General features: G+C 30.4%; 3 protein-coding genes across 3 annotated transcripts; 2 read left to right on the top strand and 1 right to left on the bottom strand.

Moving 5' to 3' along the window:
- Positions 1–1786: 1786 nt before the first annotated feature.
- LOC101494214 (photosystem I chlorophyll a/b-binding protein 6, chloroplastic) lies at positions 1787–5070 on the bottom strand. The gene is made up of 5 exons (XM_004488043.4): positions 4903–5070; positions 4474–4650; positions 3900–3937; positions 3028–3542; positions 1787–2079 (listed from the first exon to the last, which is right to left on the bottom strand). The coding sequence occupies exons 1-5, from the start codon at positions 4947–4949 to the stop codon at positions 2062–2064; spliced, it is 795 nt and encodes a 264-aa protein (XP_004488100.1). The 5' UTR covers positions 4950–5070; the 3' UTR covers positions 1787–2061.
- Positions 5071–9044: 3974 nt separating this feature from the next.
- LOC140921073 (uncharacterized) lies at positions 9045–9673 on the top strand. The gene is made up of 2 exons (XM_073370890.1): positions 9045–9286; positions 9520–9673. The coding sequence occupies exons 1-2, from the start codon at positions 9045–9047 to the stop codon at positions 9671–9673; spliced, it is 396 nt and encodes a 131-aa protein (XP_073226991.1).
- Positions 9674–9972: 299 nt separating this feature from the next.
- On the top strand, positions 9973–10464 carry LOC140921074 (uncharacterized). The gene has a single exon (XM_073370893.1). It carries the CDS (start codon positions 9973–9975, stop codon positions 10462–10464), a length of 492 nt encoding a protein of 163 aa, XP_073226994.1.
- Positions 10465–19102: the final 8638 nt, after the last annotated feature.

Below are 19102 nucleotides of genomic sequence, written 5' to 3' on the forward strand. Positions count from 1 at the left end.
AAAGAGTGTGACATTTTTGTGTGTGTGTGTTTTGTGTTTTGGAGGTGAGAGAGAGAGGGAATTGGTGATGATGGTGTTTTGCCAAAAATTGTTGTTAGATTCTAAGAATAGAGATTGCATGGAATTTGTTGGAGTTGATATAGGCTGTGGGGATTTATTGCGTTGACCAAGTCACATGCATTTTAGGGGTTTTCTACTCTTGACATAGAATACAAAGGATCCGTCAACCAAGACAAATAATTATTTTCTACACTTCAAATATCAATTCAGAATTTTTAACTTAGAGCATGGAAACTTTGGCAAGCATACTTCAATTCATTATTTTTTAAAATACTATAAAACATTGATATGCCGCTAAATTTTCTGTGGTGTTTTGCGGATGGTCACAATGATTTAATACGAGTTAGTTTGACAAAAATAAGAAAGAAAAAAAAATAAATACATATTCATTTTTCGTGGAATTTATATTAATTAGATCATTATTTTAACTATAAGAATTAAAAAAGACGGAACTTAAGAGCATTATTGTAAGTTGTTAAAGTTTTAAGTGATTTTTAAATATTATTTTGTCGGTCTCACAATAAATGTCGTTTAAGGTGTTTGCACACATATTAAAAAATATAATAATTAGAAGAATAAGAGAAGTAATTTTATCAAACTAATCATCTTAATTATTAGTGAATTTTTTACTATTATTAAAACAAAATATAATAATATTTTAAAAATTGTATATATATTAATCATTGAAGGATAATATAGAAAAATAATTCTTAAAGTTGAGTTGAAAATTGTTAATAACATTCCTTTTGAGATTGCTTTTTTGATGCTAAAATGACTTTTACTGTGAGACGGAAAAAGTAATTTAGTAAAATCCGCCTTAATAAACACTTAAAAGGTGCACAAATAACAAGCTTATTTTGATTTTAAAACTGAAGTGTGAATTCAAAACAGATACAATTACTAACTGTTATTTATTAGAGTCTATGCACAGGGATAGGTATCACTATTATTCTGTTAGCTCCTTCACAGGGATGCATCCTTAATTTTGCAGAAAATAAAGGATTCATCTAAAAAAGAGAATCAAGGAACGGAAAATACATCACGTGAAGACTGCCAAGATAATGATTGGTTTGTCTAATGCTTCAATGCTTTTGTCTGAAGATTTAAATAAAAAAATGTGATATCAAATAAAGGATCTTAATTACAACTTTAAGGTTCATGACTAGAATTTTGTTTTTTATTTGGATAAATTTAGGATGTTGTAAGTTGAAAATATGGAGGAAACAGAAGGAAAAAAATATTCTGTCCTATTATTTGTTACTGATAACATACTGCATTACGCAAGTCATTCTCATACAAAATTGAAGTATCTAGTGCAAATTGGTTAAGGCCAGTTAAAACATGACATGAGAAGGAACATAATTCAGCATTAACAAATCCAATAATATAAGTTACAATAATCTATGTTGACGATTCACAAATTACAATTTTGATGGTGATTTTTCTTTAGGAAAATTCAGAACAGGGGACTTACAATGTACTCTCAACTCAATGTCATAAATTTTATAAGAAATTTTTAATAAAAATAGTTACAATCATTTGGCAAGATTAGGGAGTTACCAGTTCATGAAGCTATTCTGCATATTAAACGCATGTCCCAAAAATAACACATGGATAATCATCTACATCTTAGAAGTCAACGATGGGACGCAACATAACAGTTTTTTATATTGCTAAAACCGCAATGCAATTGTGACTGAGGTTACAGAGCATTTGAACACAACTCTTTGCAGTATCACGGATCAACTGATGCAAATTAAATGATCCAGTTTTATATCATACAAGAAGCTTCAAGCTTTCCAAATTATGAATTACATGGAAAGCAGAAAACAATTGAAAAAACAATTCTATTTTCATTTTGTTTTAAAGAATAAAATCTCGTGTCAATTGTAAAACTCAGATTATGAAACACATTACATATAATTTATAAATAATGGATATTTCTAGCACAGCATTATATTCAGGTTCATTCTGATGCTTCTCCAAATCATATAGCACTCACTACCTTGAAGTGAAAGCCTGCACATGTGAAAACTTTTGTCATTACCATCCTCGTCAGTGAAATTTACATAACTAGTAGTAATTGCAGGTGTTCAAAAACAAAGTTGGATGGGCAAATGTGCTAGAAATCCACCCCCAGTAATTAAGGTGTCGCTGTTTTATTTTATTTTTACTTCTTGACAAATCATTTTTTAATAGTTAAATGAGTAGTAATTCATAGTTTTAAATTGTATTTGTGGCCGCGTTTATGCTGCAAATTTTTATATTACATGAAAATGAAGCCGAAATTGCTGTTGCAGGTACTCTAAAATCCACAATATTGCAATTGCAATTGCATTAGGGACCGCAATATAAAGGTTTTGGAGGTTTTCACAACATCGCAATTGTTGCCGCATCAGTCACATTTATTCGCATTCACTTCAATATCAAGGTTTGCAACATAATTGCAACTGGAACCATGATGTAAAGTACTAGTAACACTTACAATCTTTTTTCCAGCACTTTCTTTTACTCAGTAAAATTCATGCAAGTCCTACTAGTTTAGAAATGGGTTCCATATAAAATGGTGTCACTTACATAAAGAGACAAAAAATAGCGTTAAAGTAAATTTTGCTAGCACTTTTCTAATTGAATAACTATCTAAATTTGTTCTTCAAATTATGGAGTTGCAAAATGATCTATGGAATTGCAAAATGTTAATCTAGTTCGTCCACCTCCTATCTGCATCTATTATCAAACCCATCCCTAACATTGTTCACTCAATTTCGAATTCATCCTCAATATTACCAAGTTAATGCGAGGGATTAGATTTATACCATTCTAGAATTTCAAGAACTGATTTATGTGTTTATTCTCTTCTAATTAGATAATGGATAGAATAGAGTAATAGACAGAAATAGACTTGTCACAACTCAATTCCAATATGCAAAATGAATGAAGTAAGTAACAAAAATGAAAACTAATTACCGAGAAAATGTTGCAGTGACCAGGATCAGCAAGGTGAGCCATCAAATTTTCAATAGGACTATTCCCGGTGTAAATAGCTTGAAAACAAAACCCAACAAAAGCAAGCATAGCAAGTCTCCCATTCTTAATCTCCTTAGTCCTCAAAACCATAACAGGCTCAGGTGAACCTCTTCCCCATCTCATTGGATCAAACCACAACCCACCTGGATAACCAACATCAGGCTTTGGATTGGGCCTATTTGGTAACTTGGGCTCAATGTCAACACTCCCTGGGTTAACTATATCAGCCCATCTTCTACCTTCAACCCAGCCCATTAAAGCTAGTTGCACAATGAATAGGGTTGTTGGATCTGTAAAGTATTCAACAGAACCAGCATTGAACCAAGAGAAGTTTTCAACATAACCAATGTTTTGAAGTAGCTCTGGTACTAGAATTCCTGATACTCCTAACATTGCCCATCTTGAATGCATTAGCTCTGCTTGTGCAAACCATTTAAGTAACTCTGGATCAGACCCTGAATTGATTAATTTCATAGGTTAATTAATTACTTGTTGGTTAAATACAGACCCAAATTGGTTGCAGTCAGACACATCTAGACCGTCCAATTATGATAAGACGGTCTAGATGAGGTGAATGCAGTGCAGTCATCTGCAACAAATCCAGATTCATAAAACACTACACATTAAAGTAATGTTTTAAAAAATATTGAAACAGTGAACCGGCTCTGTCTATGGTTCGGTTATTCAATTGGAACGGTTTAAAGCTGTTGAACCATAACCTATAAGTCTCGCCGATTTGGTGTTCTGTTTGATTTTTAAAACATTGTATTAAAATGTATCAATTTGATGTGGTTAGTGAAAGTAAGACATACCTAATCCAAGAGGGTCAAAACCAAAATCACCAGGAAGACTGCAATTGGAAGAAGATTAAACGACTATGCTGAAGTTGTTTAATGATAGGCTATTATGGCATATGGTTGTAGAAATGGATAATTTTTAATGATATATAATGTAGAATATAAAACATTGATGTGCTATATTAAACCAAAATGACTCGATCAAAGATCGGATTCAAGCGTTTAATGAGTTTTACTTAGAGACAAATCATTCAAAATAACTCAAATTCGATTCTTATCTGAAACATTGCTTAGCTAGACTTTATTTATCTACCAAAATGGTATCCTTTAATTGGATGTCAAGTTCAAAATTGTTTTACATTAAACTCTTCTCCAAATTCATATCAGAAATTCTACATAAAATAAAATGGTTTTTTGAAAATGTAAAGTAAAATTTAAACTTTTTAAAAAAAATTTAAGAGAAAACAACTTTTTTAAAAGAATATCTAAAATTTCAGTGTTACAAAAATGTAAAAGGGTGATTTTACCATAACAAATTAACAAAACAATTAGTTATAACAAAAATAATTAGTTCATGAAACTGGTTTACCTGCCATCAAGCCATTCAGGAGGTGAACTACCAGGGAACCACAATGGCCTATCTGGAGGAAGTGGCTCACATACATCTGACACTCCTTTTGTTGCATTTCTAATTGTAATGCTTCTTCTTCTGCTTAACCATGATGTTGTTGCTGTTCCTTGTGTGAAAACCTTTTGACATATTTCTCTGCATCCAAATACAAACTATATACTTTAAGAATTAAACACTTAAATCAAAATAAGCATAACAGTAGTCCTTGAAATGTTAGTCGTAAGAATTTGACTTTGTAATTTTGACCGACAGAGTTAAAATCTCTCAGAAACAGTTGTAAAATGAACGTCAATTTAATTAATAATAATCTCTCAGACACCAATCTTTTAAGAAAACATTAGCATAATAATAAGTTAGTTTAAATGGCTGGAACAGAAAGAGTTGGACCTGTTTGCAAAACTTGATAATGAAGTGGAGGAAATGGCTAAAGCCATAACTTAGACAAAGGTTGCAGTAGCTGAATTTGTTAGATGGAACGAAAAAATGGTTTTATCACTTTATCTGTTATATATGGATGATGGATAACTTGTAATATTGTGTGCTTGTGGAACATGAATGTAATGAAAGGCCAATAGTATTTGAATTTAACACATTTTTTTTCCTTGATAGAAAATTGATTTTTGTACCCCTCAATCCTCCAATATGTAAAAAAATAAAAAATCCAATTTTATGGTTTTCATTTTTACTCATTTCATTGTAAAAAAAACTGCTCCAAAATCCTACCCCTTCCATTAATATTTTTGGTACGTAAATTTTTTTCTAACAAAATCGAAATTCGGTACACAAATTAACAGTATTAGAAATTTTGTTTAAAAAAATCCAGTATGTAATTTTGTTAAATTGTCAAAAGATTCTAGATTTTTGGAAAAACAAAATTTTTGGTAGTATAAATTGTGTATCGAAATTTTGCTGTTAAATTTCCAGTAGTCAATTACTCTTCGAAAAATTTAGCTTTGATATTTCCAGTAGTTGATTTTAGTTACCGGAAATTTTAAAGTTTGAAATTTCTAATACATTTTCATTTTGCGATACCAAAAATTTCATATTATTGAAAAATCCAGTATATATTTTTTTTTAAATTGTTTTTTTAAGTAGGGATTACAAAAACACAATTATGTATATATTTGACCGAAACATTCACAATTGATCAAATTTTTGAGTCACGAGAAGCTGTCATATCATGGACAAGAGAGGTTGACTGACAAAATCGAGTAGCTGTAATCATTACTCATACCAACATAGAGGTCGGAAAGAAAAGAAGAAGTCAAAATTAATTTTCAGTTGTGATAGAGGTGGAAAATAAAAGTCAAATAAAGGTAACTAAGAGACTTCAACTAAAAGGTGTGTTAGAACCAAGTTGGTTAAAACAAAAATTATTTTGTATGAACAATTTAAAACACTAATGTTCTATTTTAGTGTGCAGTTTTCAGATCAGGTTATTCTATATGAGTCCCCATTGCATCCTCTGATCTTTTGGTCCAAGTTAAACGAACCATAAGACTCCACTCTTTTTTCCATATTCTAAGTTTGGTGAGCGCGCTCTAAAACGCTCCTTTACTGACTTTATTTGATACAAACAATGCTCTGACTAGTCTGGCTATGATAATCACAACAAGCATTTATTTTCTCTACCTTTGATAACCTTGACAAGCAAGTGGTTTTCTGCCTCTGATAATCACAACAAACATTTGATCTCTTTAACTATAATAACCTTAACAAGTAAGTGATTTTGTGTCTCTGATAATTGAATCAAGCATCCGGTCATCTGACTCTTTTGTGCATTTTCTGCTAAACACCCTAAATCTATATTTTTCTAAAGGTCTATGTGACATACTCTGATCATAATATCCTATGCTCTTTCTATCTTCATGTCAAGATTCGCAAAATCAATTTCAATGATATCTTTGACAAGGTTTAATGACGAATCAATTTATGAAGATTTGATACGAAACTTCATGATACATACTAATTTCTTGCAATCAGGACAACAACCAGAAACCCTAAAAATCTCTATAAAAGGACGTGAAAGCTTTATTGAAAAAAATAAGCAATAACGTACCACAATAAGCATAATACAACCTTATATCCATTCTTGCTCTTAATCTTTTTTCTTGTCTAAGTACTGAGAAATATTTTTTGAGAGTACAATATTGTAAACTCCCAAGCCTAGTAGTGGTCGCATTCCTCAACAACTTGACTGTACTTAGCTAGAAGGTTGAAAAGACTTGAACACAATCAATTTGATTAGTAGGTGTTCAACGGAAGTATAATTCAGTTGGTGAATTAGTGTATTAAATCTTTTAGGTTGAACGGTCTAAACATAATTACCGTATTGGCGGTGAACCAAGATAAATTGGTTGTGTTGTTCTATTCTTATGTTTATTTTCTTTGTTTGCATCACGTCATTTTACCCTTATTAAAAAGGAGTTGAATTGTGTTTGACTAAGTTGATAACTTTATCATTATTTGATTAAATTGGTTCCTACATGATAATTGTAATGTCGCAGATTTTGATAAGACATTAATTAAAGAAATTTGTTTTCTTTTAAAAACAACAATAATTTTTTCTTCTTCTTAGGAGTAGCACATCATTAATATATATATATATATATATATATATATATATATGTATATATATATATATATATATTTTGCAATGATAATTTGCTAATTGTTAGGAATCAAGTGAAATAAAAAACAAGATTGACTGATTCAAATTTTTCCTAGCGGAAGGAATCTCACCTCCGCATTTTTATTTAAAATTAACGATGAAAAGTAAATAAACTTTAAAAATGTATCACTTCGGTTTTATCAATACAAACATTATTTTAAAGTCAAAATCTACCTTTTTTCCATGCGCGTGCACCAAACAAACACCATTCATGCAACTCTTCGATATCATTAGTACCTAAATGTTGGTGTAAGGGGTTAGTTCATACCACGACAAAAATTAAACCAAATAATAAGTTAACAACCATAAAATATGAATATAAAATCTTTTCGTAATAAAAGATTTAAAGAAATTGATTCTTTAAGAATTCACAAAGATGTATTAAAAATCATAAAATGTGTCTAAATAAATTAAGTAGCAACTCACCTTAGAACAAACAATTAGATCAAAATAAAAATAATAATAAAATGTATGCAAGTTATGCATGCTCCTAAAAGTATATTATCCAGATATAACCAGCCACACATGCGTCAACACAGAAGTCACCCATACCAATAGGGAAAATTAAACCAGACACATAGGCGTCCACAAAGATGCATATGATATGTCATGAAATGTTAATGATGCTCAAAAGGTACATGTCACCATTCACTTAGATAATCACAAAGAGAACAATGTCCAACACGCAAATCACCAGCCACTTAGGCAACCACAAAGATAACAATATTTAAAACATAAATCACCAACCACTTAGGCAACCACAAAGATAAAATATTCAAGGTTAAATTTTAATCACATATGAGATCAAGGTTTTATTCTCATGGATACTTACAATTAAGAATCATTAATTTTTGCTATCCCAAATATATAACACAAAAATACGTGAATAAATGTCTTAGAGTCATTTTATAAACTATAAAATTGGATTAGCGACGTGTTATTGATATACATCAAAACTCAAATAACGAAGAACACATGCAAATATAAACTTTATTTCTTCTACAATAAAATTTATCCCATTATTAGTCATTTAGACATACAAATCAAGGTTTACCACTAAAAACATCACAAAAATCAACTTAATCATCTTATCATAATTAAAAATCAAAACTTTTCATCAATTCCCCCAAGACTCATATAGTGTTCATAAAAATAAAAATTTTGAAATGAAATAGTACAAAAATCGAAACTTTAAATTAATAACATCTTAACAAACATATTACTCATGAGATCATAATAAAAATCATAACTTTATAATTTAGTACACCTAGACAACAGAAACATCGCAATTTTACATCAAATATATGACAACAAACATATTACTCATAAAAACAAAACATCATAGTTAAACTTTTTAAGGCAAACATAAAATCAACATCTTTCTTTTAATACATCAAGATATCATATCAGTATCATACAAACTATTAATTTAATATCTACCCTAATCTTGCATGGGGAAAACCCTTACTTTAGGTGCTTTACTTCCTAGCAACACGTTCTATGTCCCAGGAATAAAAGAACAAGTCATAAGTCCAAACTTTACTTGAGATGGTATTAAAAGAAGAAAGAAAATTGCAATTCGACTTGATGATAATGATGGTGTGAGAAAACGAAGGAGACTATGTTTCTCTCTTTCTTTCTTTCTTTCTTTCTTTCTTTTGTTTGTGATGGAAAATTTGGGAATTTAGAAGAAAACAAAAATATGTATGGAAATAGAATAGGAAGGTGTGTAGACTATCTTATAATTCTTTTATACTAATAGTTATGACACAAAAAATTGCCTAGAATTCTTTTTGTAGAGAAGTTCTGTGACTTGGATCTTAAATTGGATTCTTCCTCGGGGAAAGTGCATTGTGGAATGATCATTATAGATAGTGAATTGATAAATGAGATTAAAGTTCTCCAAGTGATAGACATGATGACTCAGGAGAAGAGAAAGTTGATTGCGGTCGGCAAGGCACCTGAATTTGAGATGGGCCCATATGATATTTTGAGATGTAATAGATATGTTTGTATACCCGACAATACAAAATTGAGGAAGACTATCTTGGATGAGGCCCTAAAAATCAAGTTGAGTATTCACCCTAGTACCACCAAAATGTATAATGATCTTAAGCAAAAGTTCTAGTGGTTGGGAATGAAGAAACAGGTAGCAGAATATGTGACTTCATGTTTGACTTATCAGAAAGCCAAGGTAGAGCATTAGAAACCAGGGGGACAACTAAGGTCATTAGATATACTAGTATGGAAATGAGATAATATATCTATGGATTTCGTCGTAGATTGCCTAAGACTCAACGAAAGTTTGACTCCATTTGGGTGATTGTCGACAGGTTGACCAAATCTGCCCATTTCATACCTGTGTGGACTACTTATGATGTGACTACACTTGCAAAGATCTACATTTCTGAGATTGTTAGACTACATGGGGTACCCTCTAGCATTGTGTCAGATAGAGATCCAAATTTCATTTCTCGTTTGGGGTGAACATTACATGAGGCCTGGGTACTAAGTTGAGATTGAGTTCGACCTATCACCCTCAAACCGATGGACAAATAGAAAGGACTATTCTGACCTTGGAGGATTTACTTAGAACGTGTGTTTCAGATGAACGAGGAAGTGGGGATAATATGTTGCCTCTCGTTGAGTTCACCTATAACAACAATTATCATGCGAGCATTGAGATGACACCATATGAGGCTCTGTATGGGCGTAAGTGCCAAACTCCCTTGTGTTGGCGTCAGGATGGTGATAACCTAATTGTGGGGCTATAATTAGTACAAGAAATGATGAAGACGACACAAAGAAGACAAAAGATTTATGCCAACCAACGGAGGAAACCGCTGGAGTTTCAAGAGGGTGAACATGTATTTTTTAGAGTGACGTCTACTATTGGAGTTGTTAGGGCACTGAAGTCTAAGAAGCTCACTCCTAAATTCATTGGCCCATATCATATTCTTCGACGTGTAAGCCTTGTAGCTTACCAGATTGCCTTGCCTCCGAGTCTGGCCAAATTGCATGATGTATTCCATGTGTCACAGTTGAGGAAGTACATGGTTGATCCTTCCCATATTATCATGCTAGATGATATCCAGTTGAAGAAGAACATTTACTTTGTAATTCCACCACTAAGCATTGGAGATAGGACTACTAACCACATACAAGGTAAGGAGATCACATTGGTCAATGTGATTTGGGACCAAACGACTGGAGATGCAACTTGGGAATTAGAGGAAAAAATGAGAGAGCTCTACCCTAACCTTTTCATGTCTGACTAGTTTCGAGGACAAAACTATTTTTAAGGGGTGAATATTAACATCCTCTAAGTTTATTATTTAAAATAAATAGGACCTATAAATATTTGCGTATTTTTTTTTTATATTGGAAGTTTTCACTTTTATATGTTTTGTTTTATTCTTCTATATGTTTAGCTTTGGTTTGATGTGGATGCTGGAAAAACTGACCCTTACAATAATATTTTAGGTACTAATGAGTTCGAGGAGATTCAAGAGTAGTTGATGAGTATTAACATGCGGCGAACGTGGGGTAAAAATTGGTTTTTTTCAAGACAATTTTGTAATAATAGAATTTCTGTGATATTTCTAAGTTTATTTTTAATCTTTTGTCACCAAATTTCAAAATGCACTAGAATTCTAGAAAATACGGAAATTGGTTCCTTTTCATTAGGAATAATTGTTTTTCTTTATTTTAGCTTGAATAAACATTTTCTTAATAATATTAAATAAACGTGATTGTTACTAATTATTTAAATGAATAAATGTTAGTTATTCTTAAATAAAGTTATTTGATGATCTCCTTCTCCAGCCTTGAGTATCTATTTATAAATAAAATTAGGGCTTCAATTTAGTCCTTGTTTAATTATGAATTGTATCTTCATTCCTACTTTTGTCAACAACGATCTTATTCAATAATAATTCTAAACAAGATGTTTTTTGATAATGTTTTCTTTAGCCAATTTTTTATTTCTGAGTCCAATTTGAGCAGTTCTTCTAGATTGATTTTGTTTGTATTTTGTAAAGATTGAGTTTGTAAATTCTTCAAATTGATTATGTTTGTATTTTTTTTAGATTGAGTTTGTAAATTCTTCACATTGATACTATTCGCATTTTGTTAAAATGGAGTTTGTAAATTCTTTAGATTAATACTATTTGTATTTTGTTAAGATTGCTTTTCCAAATTCTTCAGAAGTAACTTCCTTCCTACTGCTTGCTTTGACTTGGGTGGAAACATAGTGTTTGACCGGTTCTTGAACTTTCACAAGTAGGAATATGACTAAGTCCAATTCAATATTTTGTCATTTGTCAAAATTTGAATCATATCTTTGCAAATAATAAATGTATCTTATTGTGAGTGTTTCTTCTTGTAAATAATTCTTGATCATATCTTCTTGTAAATAATTAATATCTTGTGATAAATCTTGATCAAATCTTCTTGTAAATAATTCATATCTTATTGTAGATACATCTTGATCAAGTATTCTTGTAAATAATTCATATATTCTTGTGGTATATATTGATCAAATCTTCTTGTAAATAATTCATATCTTGTTGTGGTATATATTGATCAAATATTCTTGTAAATAATTCATATCTTCTTGTGATAATCTTGATTAAATCTTCTTGTAGATAAATCTTGATCAAATCTTCTAGTAAATAGTTCATATCTTCTTGTAGATAAGATGTTGATCATATCTTGTTCAAATCTTGACCATATCTTCTTTTTAACTTGGTCAAAGATTTTTTTCAATTATAAATTTGAATCAAATCTTATTTTAGATTGTCTTCAAAAACATGAATTTTCTTTCATACTCCGTGAAGTCAAATATATTGCTCTCATAAAATAAATTTGTTAACATCAAAACACTAAGTATAAAACCAATTTGATTTTAACAATCTCCCTCTTTTTCATGATGACAAAACTGTATTTTTTATAGCAATTTTTCTTTTAAATACTTTGACTCCCCCTTACTTAAGGCTCCCTCTAAGTCTGAGTATTTTTTTAAGTATTTTTCTCTCAACATTATCAACCATCTTTCTTCCCCTTTTGTCATCAGACAAAAAAACTTGAAGTGGAGCTTTTTTTTTTAATAGAATGAAAATAACATAAACATAAAACATAAAATTTATCCGATGTATGAAACTAAACTACTCTAAGGTTGGCACAACATCACTTAGGTAAAAGAATAAAGTTTAAGTTTTTCTTGATGAAGTCAAACCTATCTTCAGCTAGTGGGTTGATGAATATTTCAACTCATTGATGTTCGATGTCTACAAACTGGATATTAAACACATCTTTTTGAAAAAAAGTCCTTAATGAAATGGTGTTTGATTTCTACAATGTTCTAGCTGATGTTTCATCCAAAGTAGTTGAGAGATATAACCAGCTCCAGAAATGTACTCAACTTCTGTTGTTGACATGGAAATTGTGTTTTGTCTCTTACTTGACCAAGAGATTAAGTTGTCACCTAGAAATGTGCAACTTCCACTTATTCTTTTTATCTCAAGTTTATCTCCAACATAATTTGAACCACAATATCCACTAAGTTTGTACTATGATGATTTCTTGTTGAACAAGGTAATATTGGTAGTGCCTTTTAGGTATCTAAGGATTCTCTTAAAAACATTTAAATGTGATTTCCTAGGGGCCAGCTTGAAATCTTGCAAATATACATACACTAAATATGATGTCAGGTCTGGAAACAGTAAGGTAAAGTAAGGATCCTATCATTTCTCTATAGGTTTTCTGATCAACTTTTTTGTCTGATTCATCTTTTTCAAGTGAACAGGTAAGCATTGGTGTAGCCATAGATTTGCACTCACTCATCTTAAACTTCCTAAGAAGCTCTTTTGTATATTTAGTTTGATGAATGTATATACCTTTTTGACTTTGTTGAACTTATATCCCTAAGAAGAACTTAAGTTCTACCATCATACTCATTTGAAATTCAAGTTGCGTCAATTTGAAAAATTCTTGGCAAAGATTTCAATTAATAGATCCAAAAATAATGTCAACATAAATTAGAATAATAAGAATGCCATATCTTATTGATTTTTTAAAAAGTCCATTATCTACTTGTCCTCCTTCAAATTTATTTTTAAGCAAGAAGTTACTAAGTCTATCATACCATGCCCTAGGTGCTTGTTTTAGACCATACATATATTTCCTAAGTTAAAAACATGATTTGGAAATTCATAACTTTCAACATTTATATAACGATTTATATTTCCATCTAGATATTCCTTCTAACTTGATCAGATTCATCTTCTGAAGAAATGTCATCTTCTTCTTATTTTCTTATATCCTCTAATTTTTAAGGTTTTTCTAGTTTGTCTGCATCTGCTTCCTTTAGTTCCGATAAATCTATAATATCATCATCTTGCTTTGACTTTTCAAGGTCAAGTTGATTGTCATCAAATTTAACATGTACGGATTCTTCATATCTGAGTTTCCCTATTAAACATTTTATCAGCCTTAGATCTTTCAGAGTATCCAATGAAGGTACACTTTTGAGATCTAGAATCAAGTTTACCAAAGTTATCTTTAGTGTTCAACATATAACAAGTACAACCAAATTGTTTAAAGTACGAGATGTTAGGCTTTTTACATTTCCATAAATCATATAGCGTTTTATTCAATATAGACCTAATTAATACTATTTTGATTATAATATGCAATGTTAATTGCTTCAGCTTAAAAGTGTTTGATAAAATTTATCTCATTTCTTGGAGTGATATATGATTTCTTTCTACAACTCCATTTTGTTGGGTTTTTTTAGGAGATGAGAAGTTGTGAGAGATTCCATTCTCATCACACAAACTTTCAAAGAACTTGTTTTCAAATTTTCCTCCATGATCACCTATAATTGTTACAATCTTAAGACCCTTTTCATTCATTACTTATTTGAAAAATGTGAAAAACACTTTGTGGGATTCATCATTACTTTTTAAGAATTTTACCCATGTCCAACTGGTGCAGTCATCTACTATAACAAAGAAATATTTATTTCCACTTAGAGAGACTGTTTTCACTAGCCCAAAGAGATTTATGTTTAACAGCTAAAGGGTCTTTGAGGTAGAGACTGAGTTGTTATGGGTAAATGAGTTCTTTGTTTGTTTTCCATATTGACAAGCTTCACACATAATTCCAGTTTTGTAACTAAGCTTAGGTAGACCTCTGACTAGTTGAAGTTTATTAAATTTTGAAATTAATGTAAGACTTGCATGACCTAAGTTTTTGTGCCAAATTAGTTTATCTTCATTTACTGACATAAGACACTTAACTTCTTGTTTCTCTAGACTAAATAGATTTATCTTATAAATATTGTTTTGTCTTTGACCTGTAAAGAGTACAGATCCATCCTTCTGACTAATTGTCTTGCATGTTTTTTGATTAAATATAATATCATAATTATTATCACTTAACTGACTAATACTTAATAAATTATGCTTTAGACCTTTAACAAAGAAGACATAATAGTAATAATAATCTAGAATCATCAAATTTAACTCAAAACTATATTTAACAATTATAATTTTCAATTTGTTCGACATAATCTTAATATATTATATATAGAAAGGAAAGACCACTGTCTAATTACAACATAAAATAAAAATTATCAAATTTAATTGCCAGCGAGTCTCAAGTTCCTCCAATTGCTAAGAAAATAAAAATAAAAGGGTGAGATATAAAATGTCAGTGAGCTATGAAAATAAAAAGAGGGGGTAGTTTTAAAAAATATTTCTTTCATAGGTATGTGCAAAAACATGAAATTATGATGCGTCTCATGATGAAGTTCTCAACTTTAATTTTGCATAAAAGCTTAACTGAACATTCTTTCATTAAAATTTTTAAACTATGCACGACCTCAAATCTTTTCCTTAAAACAAGGAAAAGTCACCCGATATCTTGATATGGTCACCAAGATAATTGGGACCTGATTGGTAAAGGTGGTCTAACAGAACCCTTACCAGCAATCTGATTGTTCTCCTTTACCTATTGTTCCATGCCTAGAACAACCTAAATGTTCCACCGTGAATAAGGCCATGCATGATCTGATTAATTAGAATATATTGAACTTAATATGTTTTGTATGCAATGTCTTTATTATATCATGTATGTAGTGCATCCTTCATCTACAATAATTATGAACAACTTAGTAATGTACTAAAATTCAAGTGAGAGTTAAAACCTAAGTCTCTTATCAGAAACACATAGATCAAAGGATTCATGCACCAGAGAATGCATGGACCAAAGGCAACACAATCAGAGGATGCATGGACTAGAGGCAATATGGTCATAAGATGCATGGACCAGAGGCAACGTGGTCAGAGGATGCATGGACCAGAGGCAACGTCGTGAGAAGATGCATGACACGAGGCAACATGGTCAGAAGATGCATGGATAAGAGGCAACATGGTCAGAGAATGCATGGACCAGAGGCAACATAGTCAGAGGATGGATGGACTAGAGGCAACATAGTCAGAGGGTGCGTAGACTAGAGGAATAATTAGAGGAAACACTTCTTGTTGAAGTATTAGAGGAAACGTGTCTTGTAGAAGTACCACGTGAAATGTGTCTTGTGGAAGAATCAAAGGAAACACGTCTTATGGAAGAATTAGAGGAAATACATCATGTGGAAGAATCAGAGGAAACACGTTTAGAGGATGTTGAACAATGATCAAAGTTAAAGGAAAAAAGCAAAGAGAAAGTTAGAGAACGAAGAATAGAGAAAAAGTCATAGGCAAGATGAAGAAAACCACCAGAGATAGAAATACTTAGGATTTTAACAATAATAGCCACCAGAGAAAAATTCAAGAAGACTACTAGAGGTAGAAATACTTTGAATTTAACGTTGAGCAATCAAAGGCAGGAATAGACATCCAAGCACATGTACTTGTCTTCAGGGGTATAATTCACACCTTACAATAAAATGAAAATCCTAGAATCATGGGATTCCTAAATCAATAACACAACAATGAGAAACAAATATAGAAACCGCATGCATGTCAATTTAAATTGTTTGGGTGCAAATTCAAACCACCTATATGATAAAGATTTCATTTCTCTCTCGCATCTAAAATATTTGAACCCTTACAATCCCCAAAATAATTTCTGACAAGAAATAAATGATTTCAATGAATAAATCGCCCATAACTCTCATGCTAAAAATAAGTTAATGTAAGAGAACTAATAGAAGCAACACTAAAGAAGAAGATGGTTATGGTTCGAAGTAGCTCTGACCTCCTCTTGCGGACGATTTCCCTACTTCACTAATTAGAGTTGACTCGCAATGATGAATAAGTTGATTCCCAAATGCAAGGTTGCTTGAAAGCTTTGGGAAATTTAAGTGAACTTTTTGTATTTGGAGGATTTGGGAGAAAAGGAAGAATGGAGGATTTGGAAAAAAAACAGGCGAACAGTAATCGATATTGGTGTTTTCAAAATGTTTTAAGAGTGAATTACTGAAAAATGAAAAACGATGAAGGTGGAAGATGGGTTAGAACACGTGAAAAGAAGAAGAAAGAGACATGAGTAAAGGTGGCAAGCTCTATCTTTGCCACTTGAACTTATTAATACAACTAATTTTCAATTCTATCGTTGTTCCTAATTTAATATTACTAAAATCGCAAAGTTAACAATTAATTAAAAATTCTAATACTTAAATCTTATAAATATTTCTAAAGGACTAGGAGCGCTCTTACATCTTTTACGGTGTATTTTTTAAAAAAGCCTTTAACTTGACAATGTAAAATATTTAAACACAATTGTACAATTAGACTCACCTCATACACATTTATCGACATATTTTCAAAATAATTAATATAAAAAGTGATTTAGCAATAAATATAAGATTTGAAACACTATGTAGAAAGAAACACTAAACTTTATGTGCCTAATTATTTAATATTTAGACAGCCAGTGGATTAGTTTTTAAATTGTTCGGTTAATCCTTTTTTTTTTAATAACAATTTAGTTTATATATTAAAATGAAATTTGGTTTTATGCATAAGTCTAATCATAATTTTAAAATTAAAATGTTTTGTAGGTATGTTAGGAATTAATATTTTGAGATATCAAGTGATGGAATATGGTTAAAGTTTTGTGTCAAAAGTAGTGTTACACTGAGTAAATAAAACTTTATTTGTTTAATATGAATTTCTTAACTACTATAAACCACATTATATTCCATAAGAAGAGACAATTATTAATTGTATTTTTATGTTTTCGTTATCAAAGTTGCAATATCAATCATAATGAAATAAGGTTGAATTATGATCTCTTTTTAAAATCTTAATTCCTGAAACTAATTCAAATTAACTTATGATCAATCTTGGATTCAAACAAAAAAGTCTAGAATCTTATGGTTGAGTTAAAAATGAATAAAGTAGATTATCATAGGTGATATGTGATTAGTGAGTCATAAATAAATAAGGTTAACGATAAGAAGATTACACAATGATGTATCATGGTTAACCTAAGGTGGACTACATCAAGTCCTCACAATCTGTGAGTTTTTTCACTAATGTGTTTGGCACAGGAACGTTATTTCTTTCACACTATCTTTCTTGATCAATTTCATAATTCATCTTTAAAGGACTTTTACAATTACCTTTCAGTCCATAAAGGATTTTTACATGTTACTTTTCAATAACTAGAAAGATTTTCACAACATTCTCAAACTATCTTAAGAGATAGACTTGAGTTTCAAATGATGTGTATGATAAAAGGGTTTACGATCAAAAGCTACTCAACACTTGTTTAAGATTGATTATCAGCAATAATTTAATAAAGAGATCCTTGAATATAATAAGAGAGTTGTAACTTTTTGCTTGAGTGAAGAGTTTTGTTGCTTGAGTATGATTGAATAAGTATTGGAATGATTGTTTTTAAAACTCTTACAATTGTCTTCTCCTTGATGCTAAAACGTTTATTCATATTGAATTATTATAGACATATGTCTTATTCGATCCATAATATTTTTCTACAAAACCAAAACGTTATTTGTTCTATGTTGTATGGAAAACATGGATTAGTGATTGAATGGATGTTAAATGTTAGTCCTTTTTCTCATAAGCATGCTAAGTGTAGCGCCCTAGATTTTGATCCAAAACATTACCTAAAAATATTTGTTTTATTTTAAAAAAGACTATAATTTTTTTGTCTCTTATGAGTAGTTCATCATGTAATAAGTAAAAGATACGCTAGAAAATGACTTGATATATTTTTTTTGTAAAAGAACGTCATGCGATTTACTAAAATATTATTTATTTATTTGCAAATTTAATCTTCCAAATGTTAGATCGATGTTTATTTACGCTCTAAAATAAATTAAATTCTCTTTAGGTGAAATTCAAGAGAAACAATGTTGACTGAAATTAACTACGATTCAATTACTTTCTAGTTCTAATGAAAGAAAACTCACTTCTGCATTTCTATTTAAAGTTAACGATGAAAAGTAAATAACTTTAGAATGTATCACATCAATTTTATTAATACAAAATATTAATTTTAAGTAAAAGTCTCATTTTCTCACGCGTGTGAACCAAACAAATATCATTCATGCAACTCTTTGAGATCATTAGTATCTAAATATCGGTGTAAGGTGTAAGACCCATAATTTTAAAGTACACTTTATATATTTTTATGTATTTTGGATTTTGGCTCGGAGGCTTTTAGCCAAAGTTAATAATATTTTGGAGTTTATATGATCAAAAAGTTACTTTGATGCCGATTAGAATTACTCGTCGATAAATAAATTGAATTAAATGCGGTGAATCTTTTACGAAGAATTTTATGCGTTACGGGTGAAATGGTAATTTTAATGAATATGAAGATATTTGTTAAGTTACAATTAAGATATATATATATATATATATATATATATATATATATATA

This window comes from Cicer arietinum, chromosome 1 (assembly GCF_000331145.2).
Source record: "Cicer arietinum cultivar CDC Frontier isolate Library 1 chromosome 1, Cicar.CDCFrontier_v2.0, whole genome shotgun sequence".
NCBI classification, from domain to species: domain Eukaryota; kingdom Viridiplantae; phylum Streptophyta; class Magnoliopsida; order Fabales; family Fabaceae; genus Cicer; species Cicer arietinum.

Excerpts from the sequence above, each read along its gene's own strand:
- LOC101494214 (XM_004488043.4), bottom strand. The coding sequence starts at position 4,949 with ATGGCTTTAGCCATTTCCTCCACTTCATTATCAAGTTTTGCAAACAG. Across the intron at positions 3,938-4,473 it reads CCTGAATGGCTTGATGGCAG|TCTTCCTGGTGATTTTGGTT; the intron begins GTAAACCAGTTT and ends TTCCAATTGCAG. Across the intron at positions 3,543-3,899 it reads TTTTGACCCTCTTGGATTAG|GGTCTGATCCAGAGTTACTT; the intron begins GTATGTCTTACT and ends TAATCAATTCAG.
- LOC140921073 (XM_073370890.1), top strand. The coding sequence starts at position 9,045 with ATGATCATTATAGATAGTGAATTGATAAATGAGATTAAAGTTCTCCAA. Across the intron at positions 9,287-9,519 it reads CACCCTAGTACCACCAAAAT|GTTGACCAAATCTGCCCATT; the intron begins GTATAATGATCT and ends GATTGTCGACAG.
- LOC140921074 (XM_073370893.1), top strand. The coding sequence starts at position 9,973 with ATGATGAAGACGACACAAAGAAGACAAAAGATTTATGCCAACCAACGG.